The sequence below is a fragment of the Manacus vitellinus genome, unplaced genomic scaffold (genome assembly GCF_001715985.3).
Source record: "Manacus vitellinus isolate BGI_N305 unplaced genomic scaffold, ASM171598v3 scaffold_11_pilon, whole genome shotgun sequence".
Taxonomy (NCBI): Eukaryota; Metazoa; Chordata; class Aves; order Passeriformes; family Pipridae; genus Manacus; species Manacus vitellinus.
Window position 1 is genome coordinate 9,275,680 of NW_021938895.1, and position 17,846 is coordinate 9,293,525.

At 35.5% G+C, this 17,846-nt stretch overlaps 1 protein-coding gene across 1 annotated transcript in view; it reads left to right on the top strand.

The window, feature by feature from the left end:
- NBAS (neuroblastoma amplified sequence) overlaps positions 1-17,846 on the top strand; it is a 165,790-nt gene that overhangs the window by 68,560 nt on the left and 79,384 nt on the right. The window contains 5 exon segments of the mRNA XM_018088939.2: positions 5,726-5,893; positions 6,482-6,595; positions 6,833-6,956; positions 11,730-11,806; positions 12,314-12,451. Coding sequence (XP_017944428.2) covers positions 5,726-5,893; positions 6,482-6,595; positions 6,833-6,956; positions 11,730-11,806; positions 12,314-12,451 — 621 coding nt within the window.

The following is a 17,846-nucleotide window of genomic DNA, read 5'->3' on the forward strand; positions in this document are numbered from 1 at the left end:
TATTATTTTTTCTACTCTTTATGTCTATTATTTTAAGTTTGTACCTGTAAAATTGCAAATATTTTTCTTTCTTTAAGGAAGATGTAATTACCTATTTATGAAAAAAGGAATGTGTTTTTCACACTCTGTGAAGTGGAAAATTCTATATTTAATTATTTTATGTGTTTTCTATTTAATTACATTTTTCAGTAGATGATAAACAGATCTGGGAGTGGGGGAGGGGAGCAAAAACCTTAAAGAAACACAGGAAAGGAGAGAGGAAAAATGGGTGGGCGAAAGAGGGAAGGAGAGAAAGAAAGAAGGTTCATCTTGCATAGTGTGGCTTTTTGAGAAAGGTATCTGAGTTGCAGCTTCCTTGTCTATATTTTGTGGGGGGTTTATATATGTTTGTATATGTGTGTATATATATGTGTGTGTGTGTACATACTTGTATACACATATGCATATGTAAACATATATGTACATATGCATATATATAAAATAAATGGCAGACAGGTAAAATAGCAGTATAAACACTATTCAGAGGAAGAGGGCTTTATGTATTGCTGGAATCATCAATATGAAGAACAGATCTGTTTCTCTGGCACAAAGGCTTTCTATTATCTGGAAATCCGTAGATGTGTCTCTCTGAATGGAAGTTTAAGTAGATGTTAATAAAATTGATATGGGCATGGATGAGTATGTTTACAATATTTTAGTATCTGTGAAAATCTGTCAGGCATTGCCTTCTTGGGCTGTAGTACGATGTTGTGGTGGAACAATTAGACTTGCATATAAATGATTCGGAAACTTATTCAAGGATTTATCAGAGTTGAGTTAACTCACTAATTAACTTCACTATCATTTCAGTTTGGATATTTGAAGCAATTTTCATTATGCTAGGGAATTCATATTGAAAAATTTCTCCAGTGTAGCTTTGATTTTGTCTCCCCTTAGTTCTGATTGATTGACTCTTTAGAACTGGAAGTAGGTAGACAATTGACCTGGCAAGTTTGTATGTTGCTGCATTGAGGTTTTTTTTCTTTCTATTTAATACAGCTTCTTGGCATGTTGTGTTTCAGACTGGTGCACTCACTATGAAATGAGTTCTGTATATTTGCTAATTCTGTCTTTTTGTTCTCTCCCAGTTGACTTAATAGGGATTTATAGCTTTTTTCATTTCTTGCAATGCCACAGTGGAAAACATAGCCAAGAATTTACTCACTGTGCAACTCTTCCTTTGTTACAGACATCTGAAACGCTAGAAAAGCAATATATTCAATAACTCAGTTTCTCTGACTTAACTGAATCCCATAACTGTAATTCCCATAGTTACACTTCAGATAATTCCTTGTGCTTCACCTTCATTGTCTTGCACAGAATTTTAGTTTCTTCAAAGAAAAAAACCTTAAACTGTAAGATTTTTTTCTCCCTTTCCTTTCACTCCTTTCATTTTCACTTATGTCCTGATTAACTTATAGCATCCTTTTCTCAAGGAGTTGACAAATTTTCTTCTTTCTCACTTACTGTTACCTTTTCAAATTGGTGCTCTAAATATAAATTTCCTTATCTTGACTTGACTAAGTTTTTTCTATCATATGTGTGTTTGGGCATCCCTTTCTCTGTTGTATTCAAAATGTCTATATGTAAGTACTTCAGTTTTCAAAGCTTTAGTGACCTTTTTTTACCTCTTCTTGCCTTTGTCTAGTATTGCATCATTATTTTCCACTACTATTTCTTTCTTTATATCACCAACTGGTCATAGTTTTCCATCAATCTTGATGAACTCTGCTCCAGAAATGTCTAAACTAATTTCATTTTTAGTAAGTTTTCCCTCCAAATTTCCCCCCCCCCCCGAAACTTGCAGAAATCTTGATAGCAGCTGGTTACAATCTCCACAGACTACATATAAATATGTCATTTAACATTGCTGTCATGTTGACTTCAGTATAACTTTTCTCCAAGTTTTTGGTGGTCCTGCTCTGAAGGAAATTCCTAAGTGCTGTGATAAAGATGCACACACCTAATCATTCTGTAGGAGCTAATGCATTTGCACAAGCTTTGTGTCAGCGTGTCACTGTTGACTGAACTCATGGGATCAATTGGAGAAGTTATCCTTCGGAAGCTACAATGATTCCAATATACCAGTTTATTTTTAAGCAAAATGTTGTTTCACCAATCCTCCTGCTTTTTGCTCTGTGTGCTACAGTGCCTAAACAACTAATCTTGTGCTTCTCCAGCAAAATATCTCAGTGAGACAATTAAACTCTTGATTAATGAAAAGCCTATCAGAATATTATTGCTAAAATTATTAAACTAAAATACAGTGCTTAGTCATGAGATGCCTGGTTGTTTATAAACAGTAGAAACAATAACCATCAATTGTCTTGTAAATGAGCTCTGACTTTATGTTAAATCTGCATAATACTTAAAATATGCATTACATCTCTTATAAATCATTATCTTTTATATATATGAATATGAAAGCATAATTGTTGTAAAGTGGCACATCAACACAAGTGAAATTTACAGTTTCAAGTTTCCTTGAAAACAAACTCTTGATAGAAGAGCAGGCATAGTTTCTAGAGGAGAGTATGTTCAAATTATAGAAATTATTGTCTTAAAGGTTGCTTAAAGAAAAAGAAAATTTCTGATTAACAGAGCATTAGCATCTTTGGGTTTGCATTTTTCCTAAGTACTAGATCTGGGAAAAGACAGGATCTTTTAAAACATTTGTGTACATTACATTGGTAGGTCACACATTGTTATCACTGCTAGTTAGAAATGATTAGAGAATCATGGTTATTTATCCTTGTGTCCTTTAGCTACTGACCCAAAATGTCTAGTCCTCTTTTAGATCTACAGCTGTTAAGCAGATGTCTTAGTTATTGCTGTATATCTCAGTCATCAAAGCCTGTGTTTCAGCAGCTGCATCAAATGCATTGGTATGCTTAAGGCTGGGTTACTTGAGCTGAATCTTTTCCATAGTCTCTCATTTAGGGTCTGGTTTATTGTTATGGGACTGGTTTGTTAGCTGTAACAGACATTGCCAAAAGAAAAAAAAAAGATTAAAAATCCCCAAAATAAAACCCTCCAAGGCACAAAATATAAGTGTAGAATATACATGAATACTTACGTAAAAGAGACTATTTTAAATTCCTGTTTTCCAAGGGAAATACGAAAAAGGGAAAAAGGAAGGCTAGTGCATGATGTTCTGTTTTATGAACAGACTGTTCCATCTCATTTCATTTCCTACATCATCTTGATGGATGACTTAACACACAAGGTGTATGCAGTGTATGGTTTTTGCATGTTTTAATCTTTGCACCTTGACTAATTGTCATTAAGGACAAAAACCCCCATGTTGCAGGTGTTCTAGTTTATTACTGTCTGTTCTGTGGCTTATCTAAAAAACAGTTGGCTTTGTTCTTTGTCCTTGCATTAGACTGTTTGGAATTGTATATGTGTATGTGTGAACATGGGTGTATGTGTATAAATATTTGGTATCTATATATGAATATATATATAAAAATGTTTTAGCTGTTAATGTAGAGTATCTTGATAATTCAGAATTTGTTGGTTATCTTTTTTTACACCAATTTAGATTCATACAAAATTTTAAGCCACTAATTTAGCTGTTACTTAATAAGTTGTTGTTTCTATTATTATTTTGTTTTTAACGACAAGGACTTACTTTATAAACAAAGTCAGGAAGAAATAATAGAAGAAAATAATTTCCCACAAACACCCCTTAAAACCCCCAAATATAATTTCCTCCTAAAGATACAATTAAAGGATACAATTAAAGTTGTTTTCTTTAGATGAGATCTCCAACAATATTTAAGAAGTAAATTCTTTTATGAGATTGATTCAGTATAGCAGAAAGTTCCAGGTACACATAGGAATGACTTGTCAGAAAATGGAATTCCTGCTTGTGCAGAAAAGACTGTAATTACTTGTGAGAGTTGAAATTCTTTTTAGAAAAAATCAATAGAGTTTATCTGATAGCAGTAGAGCTATAGGAGCATCCACACCTGCATACAAGTTAAGTCATTAGTTTTCACACTAGTGAAGAAGGTTTATTTAAAAAAAAAAAGTGCTTTGCTAAAATGCAATTGAGAACTTGGGCGGGATTTATTTTTTCTGTTTTGGTTCGGTTCATTTTTCCTACATGAAGAATCAATTAGGTGTCCTGCAGCATCTACTTGAAAATGGAGGCAGACAGAGAAATTAGCATTCTGTATGTAACGTTTAAAATAAATTACAAACCCCCTTTTTCCTAAGTACTTAGAGGGGTTTATTTAAAAAACACATGAACGAGAAATTCTCCCCACAGCCCCCAAGCCACCAGATTTTCTGTTGATTTTCATTTTTCAAAGCATTAAAAATTCTGATATGTTGTATGTGGCATGTACTTTCTTCATTTGGTGAAACAAGAGCTGAAATTTCCAGTTTAGCTAGTCAGTTTGTCAGTGATGCATCTGGGAAATACGCAATATAATTTCAGAAAGGATTGGAAAAAAATGCTGAAGGAAAAGGAAGAAGGACTTAAGATGGACCTTCTACTTCAGTGGTCAGCTTAAGGGAGTGATTTACTGCACACTACAGTAAAAGGTAGTAAAAACAAGGTTGTCTACACGACATTCTATGTTATTGAAGCTGATATGTTTTGTCACTGAGGTTGTGGTGGGGGATGTATTTGTCTTGAGTATAACTTAGCATCCTTTGGCTCTGATGTCTGAAATTTTGTCTTGAGTTGTAAACTAATACCTCCCATACAGTTAGAATTTTGCTATTTTAATATACTTCAGTGTGTGGGAAAATGAACAGTAGAGTTGCTAAGGACAAACGTTGGATATATAGCTGTTAAAGTTTGCTGTATGGAAGAAAATACTTATATTTTCTGTTGCTGAAGACAGTGTGTTTACATTAGTATGCTAATTATATATTTATGTCTAATGCGCAAGTGTTGTAAAGCATTAACACAAACCTTTGAGAACTGGAATAGCACAGATCAACCAACAGGGATGTTCTGGGTATTATTTAAATGCTTTACATGAGGAAGAGCTTGTATAAAAAGCCCCATTTGTGGAACATCTAGTCTGAAGAATGGACTTTAGTGTGAATTTACTGAGACTAAGTGAAGGTGTTTGTACATGTACTGTAGAAGCAGTTGCAGTCTTTTATGTTGTCTATATTCAGTACTTTGTGTGCCTACTACAGAATTTCAGATCTTGATACTTCTTCACTTGGTCTAGAGATGAATATTTACATCTCTGCCATTTCCTCTACTGAGAGTTCAACTTAATTAATGATACCTCTGTACAAATACAAGATTGTCTCTAGTATCAGCTTTCTTGGATTATTAAAGATTAATTTTAGTATGCTTGATGTCCACATTTGTAGAGAGACGATTATTTTAATGGAAGCGTTCAACAGTTATGTAGAACATTTCCACTATAAACTGGAATTAAAAACAGCTGCTATCTGTGGAAACAAGAGGTTACAACTGAATAAGGGGCAAAATGTTCTGCTGATCACACTACTTACTTCAGATGGAGACTCCTAAATCAGTTTTGGCTTGTCTTTTGTTTATTTTTGACAGATGCTGCTTAAATTAATGATCATTAAAATATGTTATTGACATTGTGTGTCTGCTCTCTAGTGCATTTATTTTGCTTTATGTCATTAACCTAATTGTAGCAGGAGTCTAACACTTGCCATTGTGTGTTGGGTATACTCACAGGATGAAACCCACGTCTCCTCTAGCCAGTCCGCTGATTTGTTGTACTGGACGACATCAAAAACCATGGAGGTGTTGTCTAACACAACTATGACTACCAAAGCCATGCTGCATGCTGTCAGTGATGGGCAGTGGTGGAAGAGATCATTAACTTACCTGCGACCATTGCATGTAAGGATTGCTGATGTGCTCCAGATGTGTACGTGTTTGCTGATATGTTAGTATAAAAACTAAACTCCTTTGTAGATATCTGATAACTGAAGACCTCAATCAGTAAATGAAATAGAGACATGAAAAGATTGTTTGCAAGCAAATCCCAATGAAAAAAGGTGTCTAAAGATGTTTTTTTTCCATATGTTCTAATAGGTTTTCTCCTGTTTTCTTACTGTAGTGTAAGAAGGCATAGATGAAATTTGGCAGAAGTTCAGAACTTTGGGGTACAAAGCACAGTTAAACCTACTCTTTAAATACTGTAATCTTATACTCAAAGCTGTTCCTTTTCAGTTTCTCTTTTCTACCTTCTCCATTTCAGTGAGTTTTCTGTAATGTTTGTGATACTAGTTTTTCTAGTACTATTGAGTATGGTTCTTTTTCGTTTTTTAAGGATACTGAACCTCATTCAGCATTGGTTTATGTAAGATGACTCCTATCTTGCTCCCTGCTGAATTCAGTGATGCTTTCATTTACAGTTGTTTCCCTTCTAAACAGTGGTTACAGAATTTTTTATAAGTTAGGATCAACTATACTTACTTTTCCCAGGGTCAAGAATTTGGAGACGTACTGAAGAGTGGGCCTGGAGAAAATTCTATGGTGGAAAAACAAGGCTGTCATCCATTTTATGAGTCTCTAATTCATGATCCATATGTTGCAGAAGTAAGTTGCAATTACAGAGCTCTAAAGTGTTAATTTTTTGTTGAGATCTTATAATGAATTAAAAATGCGATTATTTGTGTGACTTGAAATTTTGTGCAAAAGTAGGAAAAAAAAATCCAGAATTAAACAAAGGAAAGCATATGCAGGAACTGAGGTAGAAAATTGCATCTGATGCAAGTGATCTAAATATAAATGCAGAGTGTAGCACACGTGCCAGTTACCTTATTTTACTTCTAGTCTGAAATCAGCTATGGCACATACCAGAACGATTCTTTGGAAAGCTTTGCTGAAGTGTTGCTGAGAACAGAGAAACTGACGGAAACAAAGAGTGAAGGAAAAGACCTACTTCCAACTACAGAAGGTATGGGAATATGTATATTCACTCCTGTATTTATTATATATTGTAAATACAGAAGTATCTGTGGATGGGTTTAAGTATGGAGAATTGCACACAACGATCTGAAGTATTGTCTGGTTATTTTGTATAAATCGTGATGTAGTTCAACATCTCTCATTGGTAAGAAGTCTTTTGAAGTAGCTGCAGAGCTTTCAAGAGAATTGGTATATTTAAGAGGAGTAGCTTAGTAAAGATTAGAAATCTGAAATTTCTCTTTAAATAAGCAGAGAGCATTATTTGAGGGTTGGCAAAGATATGAACATCGTGGGAGAGATTGTTGAAGATTTCCTGAATATGATCGTGTACAGGTATTTAAATGGAAGTTTGCAACCCAGGGTTAGTTATTTGTATGTATGCCTGTGTATTCAGTTGGTCAGATTCTGTGTGATTGTGTACTCAACTTTCGGTATTGCAGGCTCATTATAGTATTTTATTTGCTAATTAATGTTTAACTGCAGCTTCTGGAATCATCAGAGCTTTTTATCTTCTGAAATGTCTGCAGTTTTAGGTTATAGTTAATAAGTTGTTAACTGAAACAGTTTTGCTTTTTTAAAAAAACAAACAACACAAAACCACCTGTGGTTGTTTGTCTTTCCTTTTGGATGTCTCCTGCTGGTTTAAGAAATGAACTGTTTAAATATTTAGATGCTCTTAGTGTCTTTGAAGGAAGATATCGGTATTATATTTGACTCTGTGGTAAATGCTGCCATGGAAAATGATTATATTAAATCACTTGCTATATGAGCAAAGTTTTAAGCGAGATCTTCTTCATAAGCCACACACTTATTTCAACTGTTTAGTAAAAACCAGGATGTGTGTCTTACAACTATATAACCATGAGTTCAGCTCACTTGGTTAAAGCATGGTGCTAATAACATCAAGGTTCTGGGTTTGATCCTTGTATGGGCTGTTGACTTAAGAGTTGGACTTGATCCTTGTGGGTCCCTTCCAAGTCTGAGTGTTCTGTGAAATTTGTGAAATGTGATTCAGTAGTTTGAGATATGTGATATTTCTTCCGATAATCTGTATAGTTCTAATAAAACAACATTGTGAATTAAAAAGGTTAGCAACAGCTTTGTATGCTGGGGATGTATGCATATTTTGTTCCTTTCATGCTCTCTTAATGCAAAAATCCTTTTAACTCAGTACTTACGATCTCATTTGTTGCATGCTGATAGGCTTTTAGCTTTGATTCCTGTGTCTTAAAGGAGGAGGAGGCAAGGATTAAAAAGTATTCATTGCTTTCGTAGGGAAAATTATTTAATTGGTAGATCTTTGGTAATACTTCCTGCTCTAACTTGAGTAATTGGAACTGGTTGTTTACAATTCAGTGGCTGCCTTTGAGATGGAAATTTCAATGTTGGGGACTTTCTACTGAAGAAGAAAAGAAATTTTAGATTCCAACTTCAGTTTTTGAGCTTCTGTGTTCTTCCTCTTAAGTTTGCAGTCTGATGTTTTTACCATTTTAATACTTTTATCCTCTTCCACCACTTCTTATAATCAATCTGAATTACACTTAGAAGTCCCTCCATCTGTGCTATGGAACAGAGTTCTGTGTTTTTCTCAGGAAAGCTGTTTCTATTCTATACCCAGCAGTCCTGATGTATGATAGTCAGTAAGCAGTTTTGTTACACTTAAACATAAGTGTAACATAGCTTTCTCTAAATAAAGGGATTAGTAATTTGCTGTTTGTAATGTTTTTAACCCTGGATTAGTGGCATTGGATCCTACCTCTTCCCCATTCTTAAAGCTTTATCAATTCTCATGAAAGTCCTAATGGTGAGTTAACACTTTCAGGATTGTGGAACTTGAAAATGTTCATATTAATAGAATACAGCTAAAATTTAAAATTGAAAAATCACACAAATATGAATCTCATTTATTATTCAGCAGTTTTCTTGTTTTCAGGTTTAGTGTATGGTTTTTATGAATGCTAATATGAGGTGTTAGCTACTATACTAGTAACTAACGAACATAGCAGATTTCAGTTGATTTTGCTGACAAGTAGATAGATTAGGTACTAAACTCAAAGTAAACAAACCCAAGAAAGTTGGTCATGCCTATTAATTCTCAGGAGTTTTAGAACAAATAATAGCTTAATGTTTTCTATGATTTTGTAATTGCTTGTGGATACGGCTGTTTAACTGCCATATATACTTCTAAGTTTAGTGAGATTTTTTCATGTGCTAAATGAACAATTGAAGACTTGAAGCTGTTTTTACATTTTTTTTCAGGGAAAAAAACCAAGAATGTGGGAAGTGAGTTGAAACCTCCTAGATATTAATAAATTCCAATTTTCACAAATAAACCATTTTATTCTTACATTGCTGTTCAAGCAGGCTTGTGGCATAAAGACCTGCTCAGGAAATAAAAGTTATTCATAGAATCTAGAATGTTTTGTGTCTTGCTAAGAAAGTACTGTTTGTGGGACAGCAACCTTGCTTGTCACTGCCTACCCTCCCTGGTTTACCAACCCTGTAATGTCTGATCTCTCTGGCAAATTTCAAATTTGGCAGTGGTCACTAAGTTACTGTAAAATTTGTGAATGTGTATGAGACAACAGAGTGGCATCCTGCTAATGTCTGGAGCCTGTGATTTGAGCTCAGCTCTGGTAGGCATCAGAGGATTCCTGTAGGGCTTCACTATGGGATGTTGGCTGTATGCAATTAGTCTTTCTGTATACATGTGTGTTTGTGTGTGTGTAAAGTGGATACATGAACACATACCATGACCACACAAATGCTCACAGAAAATTTGTGTTAATTGAATCAGTACAGGAGATGTTTTGTTTTATTTTCTCAGAAGGTACGACAATGGAAGCAGGTCTTTCTTCTTAAGTACATTCTGTCAGCTGGGATGCCATTGAGTTGAGCTTCATGCAAGAGTATGAATAAAATCATATTGTTTTCTGGCCCTGTGTTGGTGCTGTGCTCTTTTTCATGATTGGTATCTGAATGGTGAAGATCCATTTTTGCTAGTGTGGCAGTTGTCATGTTGGGGATGTTAAATTGGAAGAGAACCCACAATTTATTGTGTATTTGCAAGGCTTTGCAACCATTAATTTTCCAGAGAAAGGGTAAAGGGGGCAGCGCTGAAATGCTTCTTTGCTTTCTCCCTTTTTTTTTTTTGTGTGTTTTAACTAGAGGTGGCTGTGAGAATATTTAAAGTAATTGTTTGTGCCCAGAGGAGGAACTACCAATTTTGCAAGATAATTTGTCAAGATTCTAATATTAGATGTTTCTAGAGTCTTCCTGTGTTTGCTTGGACAGCATACAGGTTATTTGGAGTGTAGCAGAATGATCGGTCAGCAGCAAGAAGCTGTTTGAAGCCCAGTAAAAGCTATTAGCAGCACAGAGCAAAGGTGCTGTTGGACAGGCTTGTGTTTGCAGTAACTGTGACCTATTGCTGTGTAGGCAGCCTCTGTGGTGACTTGTCACATAGAAATTTAGGGTTTGTAGATGGCCAAGGGCCAGCATGTAAATCCACTTCAGGCTGATGGCAAATTATTGATAATCTGAAAATTGTAATTGGTCATTCAAGCCTTTTATAAATCATTCTTCAGAACAAAGAATTCACTGGGGGACCGTGTGTGCAGAGTAATCAGGTTCCTTGCCAGCACGCCCTGCAGAGCAGTTTGTGTAATATGGGAATACAGATGTTTGAGACTTCCTTGAAATAAACAAAGTTGAAAGATAGCTTCTACCTATTGGAATAATATTGATATTAATAATATTAGTAATAATATCCTCTATAAAAAAGTATAATACATAATTGTATTTTTTAGTGTACTTACATTTTCCTATGCAAGTTTTTGTCCAAGTTTCATAAGATTTTTGAAGTTGTCCCTGGAAATCATAATTTATATTCTCTACCCCTAATATTAAGTGTATTACAACAATCATTAGTCTGTAATTGTTTGTTGGAACTTTCATAGCAACCACAGTGATGCTTGATTTTAGCACAGAAGAAAACTGCATGAAGGAGAAATCCTGTTACTAATTAAAAAACCTTGGGTGCTTATATTATGACTGCATATTGTTTCTCCAATTTGTGTAATTTGTAAAGTACAGTGGGTTTTTTAAATGAAAAAACTCCAAGTTTGGTATCTATAATGTAGGAAAAGCAGATAATTTCTGTGTCAGTTTTACCAGAAGTATATGTTTTTATAATCAGAGTACATATTCTTGATGCATTGATTTCAACTCTGGTAGTGCTGATACTTGTGTTTGCAATATGTGGCAGGACTTGTTTTTTGTGTTTCTTATGACACTTGCAGCTTTTAAAAATTATTTTAATTTTTAATTGAGGCAGAAGTTTTTAATATGGTTTGTAACGTTCAGTGATGAGTGAATTAGAGCTGAGGCTTGAAGAAAAGACATTTTGTACCATTCCTGAGATTGATATCTTGGAACTCTTACAACATTACATTAGTGCCTTGATTTTACAAGAGAAAGATTTACTTGTAAATCAGTACAGGTGGCTTTGTTTAGCATCTCTTACTCCACAGTCTCATTCTTGTTTGGTTAATGCATCAAACACTTTACCTGGAAGTTAAGGTAAAGCCGTACTGGAGTTTAATGACATATTATCTGTTTCTGGATTGTGCTGATAAGTGTTTAATTGAGCATATATAGCTTCAAGCTAGTGTCTAATAAAATACAGTTGCACTGAAAACATTTCATTTGCTAGCTGTCAAGGCTAGATGGGTCACTAATCCAAGCTTTGTTTCTGCTCCAGTTCTGCTACAACTGGCAAGTGATGCTTTACCAAATGATGCAGCCTTGTCTCTTGCCTATCTACTTGCACTGCCACAGGTATGTTGATAGTGAAAGACTGTTCATAGCATTTCAAAATTCCGTAATAAAATTTCATTTCCTTTGGGTTTTAAAATCTGAAAATTTGAATACACAACTTTAGAGATTTGGCTGGTGCATTTAAAGGAAATTGAGCAAATGCCAGTGGACTGGCTAATGAGCAGGCCACTGGTGAAAAGACACATTTTCTTATTTAAAATAGAAGTTGGACTCAACTGACTGACAATTATAATGTAACTCCGAAATATGGATAATAACCTTGTGGTGAAGAAGCAGCAAAACTGTAGTTATAAAATCATTTTTGTTAGGTGTTTGTGCAAGGGGGGAGAAAAACACCATGATGTAGAATTATCTTTGTGTGTGGAGGTTACTGATTTACTTCTGTGCCAGAAAAACACAGTCAGAACTATTTCTAAGTCACAGCAAGTAGCTTTTTAGGAAGTTTGTATGCTTAATGTTGTATGCTTGCTAATTCTTTCATCTAAATTAATGCTCTCTTTCTTCTAGGTGGTAGATGCCAACAAATTCTTTGAAAAGCAATTACATTCTGCATTATCTCTCCAGCTGGCAAGTTATTACTATAGCCTGCAGATCTATGCTTGTTTGGCACCATGTTTCAAGGACAAATGCCACCCTCTCTACAGGGTTAGTACTCTTTCTTTTTAAAACCACATTCATTAATGTGCAGCATAAAAGCTATTCTAAAAAGCCAGTACATGAGTTAAGCCTGTTAAGGAGCTGATCTGACTTATGCTGTGAGCAGCCTGTTACGTTATGCATAATTATTCTTCTACAGTGCTGTAAACAGACAAGTACTTCACAATTTGTGGAAGAGTTTTTGAAGCACAATATCAAGTATCATTTTTAGGTAATAGCACTATCAGTCTTCAAAGTAGCTTATAAACACTGAGCAATAAGGAGTATGGTTTATGCTGTCATCTTGCAATACTGTATACAATGCGATAAAATACTTCCTGGTGAAAGGGAAGAGTCCATTTCAAGAAGAGCAGTGCTATTCAGAAAGTTTCCATAGCCTTCCCTGAGGTGTGTTGGTTTGTATTTCATCCTCATTCATTGATGATTTTTTCTGTTTCCTTTGACAAGTTTCTCATTTTGAAATGGCACAGCTTTGCTCCTTATCCATTGCCTGTGATTAAAGCAGTTACATGTTAAACTCCAAACTAAATTGAAGAGGTAACATACATTTCAGTAAGGCACGAATTGCCATTCTTCTTAAGATACCTGTGTAAAAACTCTGCCACTCCAAGAGAGCCTTTGTGAAGTTACACCAGTTCTTTCCTCCTGTGCAGAAACTCTCTTAGCTGGTTGTTTTTCAGCCTAGCTTTGAATTACAGCTAAAAGAACACTTCTGGTCACAAGTTTTCTGAAAAGAAAGACCAGTAATCACCACTGTGGCATGGGAGGAGATTTTTTTCCATGTTCAGAATGACTCCTGATTTACAGTGGAAAGCCTGTTTTGATATTTGCCTAATTCTGCAGTTGGGAAGCCTTTCATATTCCTGATGAGATTTGCATTTTACTGTCTTCTATTTAGAAGCTAAAGGAAAATGTAACCCACAACTGGAAACTGTGGTGCTTGCAAAATATGTTGGTTGTGAGGAATTCATGTTTGTTAAAAAACTTTCTTTGAGCTTATAGGTCTGTCTACTGCAAGACAGCTTTGATGAAAAAAAGATTTGGTTTGTTTTTTTTTTTTTTTTTGTTAGTTTAGCTTTTTTAAACAGTCCTATTTTCTAGGAAGTGCTATGAAGGCTTTGAAAAGTGTAAGCCGTAAGAATGAGGACAGAAATGTTAGATTGAACTATTTGTGCTCCCATTGCCATTTAATAAGCAAAGTCCTGTCAATGGCACCACGTAGTTTATCTCATACTGATGTCATCTTTGACTTAATCTTTTGTTCCATCTGGGTAAAATACTGATAGTGATAAATAGTGGATTCCAGGTTGCTTGCTAAAAACAACATATTCTCTGTTTAAGCTACTCTTAAGCAGTAGTTTTTGAAAATCTGAGAAGATTCTGAGGGAACAGCACAAGAAGAAAAAGGGAAAAAATCCCACAAAGCCAGCATTGGATGTCCAGTAAGAAGAAAATGACATAGACAAATTACCTTCATTGTTACTAATTCCAAGGGTATCAAGTGAAAGAATGTCCCTGAAGTAGAAAACAAGAAGTAGAAACAGATGCTTTTCACCAATATAAACACACTTTTTTTTGTCAATTAAAAAAAAAAAGACCAAAAAAAAACCCCAAACAAAAAACCCGCACCCGAACTCCAGACTTAAATACTTGGTTTATACTGCAAAATGGTCATTTGGTTAAATTTATGCCTGGTAATAAAGAATGACTCCACTTGCAAGTTGGTTTCATCAATGCCATACAAGTTGCTATCCATGGGAATAGACCTAGCTATGTTTTTTTATTTTTGTGTTTCCTAATCTGTGGGAGGAAAAAAAAAATTGATCTCAAACTTCTATGAAGATGTTACAGTCAGTTGTAGATGTCATTTCATAGAAGATTGTCTTCCAACTCATGTCACTGGTGTCTTGCATCACCTTTATCTTCTGACTGTCTGCCAAAGCAGAAGTGTGTCCCTACATCCTTTAAGTGCCTAATTCAAAGCTATACATTACTCTTAGAAGATCACTGAGTGCATTCTTGTGGGTGAAGGTGTTTTCCCCTGTTCTAAATCTTTACATAGTCAGTGAAGATGTAAATCTGGCATTTCAGCCACACAATTAGAAGGTGAATCCTCAAGATCATAGAGCACATATTTCTGTCTAACAGCACCTAAGTCACAGTAGGTGTGATTTCTCTAATCCGTTTAATCAAGTATCCTATCAGGAAACTCTAGCTGAATTTATAAGAAACTGCATAGAAGCGTAGAAAAGACCCCACTTCACATGTTTCTCATTTTAAACTGATGTTATTTGGAAACAGTAAATGAGTAGCTCTGGCATAATGGGAAAAATTTCACAGTGGAAATGACAGAGGATATTGTTCTAAGGATAGTGGGGAGTATGGGGAGAGTTCCTCTTTCATTGGCTAGGACAGACTCTTAAGACTTGAAGGAATCATTGGGTCTGTTGCATGGAGGCTTGATTTTGTTGTTGTTTTAATTGTGACATGAAATACTGACAGCTAATATCTGCACATCAAACTAGAATCATAAATTGCCAGAAATTCTCATTATCTTTTTTTGTACTGTTGATGTCCAAAAGGAAATCACCTTGATAATTTCAGTTTCTGATGAAGTTATTACTTTACTTTAAGGGCAAACAAAGGGATTTGGGTGTAAAGTATTGCTTTAATTTTGTGCCCAAGACAATTTTGAATTTTAGTTGTTATAATATTATAAACATAACAGCCATAGTTTAGGGCATCTGAGCTATGTTGCTTTTTTATCCTGAGGAATATTTAAAAAGAGCTCTCCAGCCAAATAAAGCCACAGATAAAGGTCTGTAAGAATACTACCAGAAAGAAGAAGAGAACAAAATTTCCAGAAATGGACTGTCTATGGAATGTATTTGTGTGAGTAGACTCATTGCCCCTTGAGATGCTGTATTTATTTTTGGTTTAGGTCTGTACTGGCTGAGCAGGGGTGGGATTAACTTTCTTCATTGAAGCTGTACTTTGCCTTTGTGGCTAGAAGTGTTGATAACACTCTTGTGTTTTGGCTGTTGCTTGCTTGCACAGCATCAAGGCTGTTGCCCCACTGCCACTCTGCTCACTAATTCTCAGTCTTGATGAAAAGCTGTACAGCTGAGGAAGAATTTTGCTGGATAATTCATGTTATTAACAGCTTATCTCCTCATTTGTCCTATCCTGGTGATCCGATAATGGACCAGAATAAATTGTTTACTCTAGAAAGGAGCGAAAAAGTTTAATTATCCTGAGGTTAATTAATATGTTCCTGTCCTCATGCTAATAACCTGTTGCTGAGGTCTTTCTGTAGTTTTGGAGAGGATTATTTTGCTGACCTCATCTGGGGGGCAAGCTTTTCTTGGAGCATCAAACAACAGGTCTAGCAAATACTGCTAAGTTATAGAGGGGGATGGGAATTTTGCAGTTAGTAGCAGATGTGGAAAGTTGCTGTTAGCAGAAAATTCTTACTTTTTTATTTTATTCCCTTACATGTTCCTTTTCATTCAAGAAAGTGAATTTGATTCCTGTCCTTTTGTGCATTGCAGCTGGCAATATGTTGAAATGGTAAGCTCCAGGCTGCTTTTATTGCAGCCTGGAGTTGGTGAAGAAGCTGGGAGTTCAGTTCCACAGAGTTAAGTAGCCTGATATAACTGGCTTTTTAACCACTGCGTGACTGGGTAGATTTATACAGTGAACTTGAGCTCTGTGCACTTTACCTGCTTCCCTTTTCTGTTGCTTGCTGCTTTGGAAAGCATCTATCAACCTCTCTAAGAGGCAGAATTAGGTCAAAGGCAGAGTGCTTTGAACTTGGGACTGAATCTGTTGGTCTTATGGGGCTTCATTCTGCAAGCTTGACCTGGCTCCCAAGATGGTTCTCTTGGTTGATCTAAGGTTACAAATACTGTTCTGTTACTCCAGAGAAGCAAAGCTCCCAGCTATGGTCCATATGCTGCAGCTTTAGGTAATACTCTGAATATAGGATGTTGAAAATAAAGACTTAATTTGAAATGGAAATTAGTAGTGTATAGAAGGCTGTATGCAGGAAGAGGGGCGTATCTGATGGGCTAACAGATGTATTAACCATATTTTATAATGTCTAATGGCTTTAAGCTGATTACATGGCACTGTAGCACAGCTAGAAGTTAAGTGTATACACATGAGGTAATCTCTCATTGGAAATTGAATGCTCATTAAATGGTTGCATATTGGCTTGGGTTTAATGATATTATCCTATCACATTCATAGTAGGCTATGAACTTAGCCTACTAGAAATAGTATATACATTTTTAATCTTAAAATTGGATTTGTGTGCATGGTGTTTTACTGGAGTTTATTAACACCAACGTGCAAAACTGACAAACTGTGTCAGGCAGACTTTTTTCATTCTGTCTGGACATTCAGCTTTTCATCCATGAATGCAATGGGTAGCACTAAGTCTGTTGTAGATGGTAAAATGGTAGTGCAGTTTATTGTTGGGCTATGATGGACTTAAAACTTGACCTTTACTTTTACTACCATTTTAAGTCCTGATTCAAGCCCTTGTCTACTCTTTGACCCCTCTTTCTGTTTGGTTAGTGATGCTGAAAACTAACAAGTTTCCTTTGGCAGTGTAACTTCTCCCTGTTGCTTCAGTGTTTGAATTTTCTGTTGTATGTTCTGCATCAAGTTCAAGTTTCTTTGCTGGTCTTTAGGTTGTTCCACTTCCTTTTCACAATGCTCTTTATGCCTAATACTTCTTATTGTTTTATGTACCATGCTGCTTGCTTATACATGTTCAGGTATTATTACTCATTAATACTTGGAGAGTGAGTCTGTTTCATTTGGTGTATGCTTCTGTTTCCAAGTCCAGTGCATACCTGATAGTTCCAAAAGCAAAACTGGGATAGATTAGTGTATAACTCCTTGAATCTATGCTGTACTACTCTCTCTCTCATTGATCTTCCTTCGTGTGTGTGGAGTCTGTGACAGAGAGGAGAATCAGAGAAAAGGAAGGCAGTGGCAGAAGGCACCATGAATGAGACATTAACTGGCAGACAAAGAACTGGTCTTGGGAGAAGTTTTCTTTAACTTTAAAAAAAAAAACCACCAAAATATTTATTGATGATTTATTGGTCATCTTTTCTTCAGGTCATCAGTAAGGGATTCTAAATAAAAATCTACCCCTTGAAGACTTGCTGCTGGCTCTCTCCTATCTGAAACATGGTCTCTAAGCTTTTACTTCTCTTTTCACTGGATTTCAGTTCTTCCAATCTATTGGCAACCTAAGTTTCCAGACTGGACTTTGGTAGGGAAACCTGTGAAAGTATTTGAAAAGATCTGTGTATATTTTGTCACAGGATTCCTTTTGTCCATGTGCTCTTTGATACCCTCATAGCCC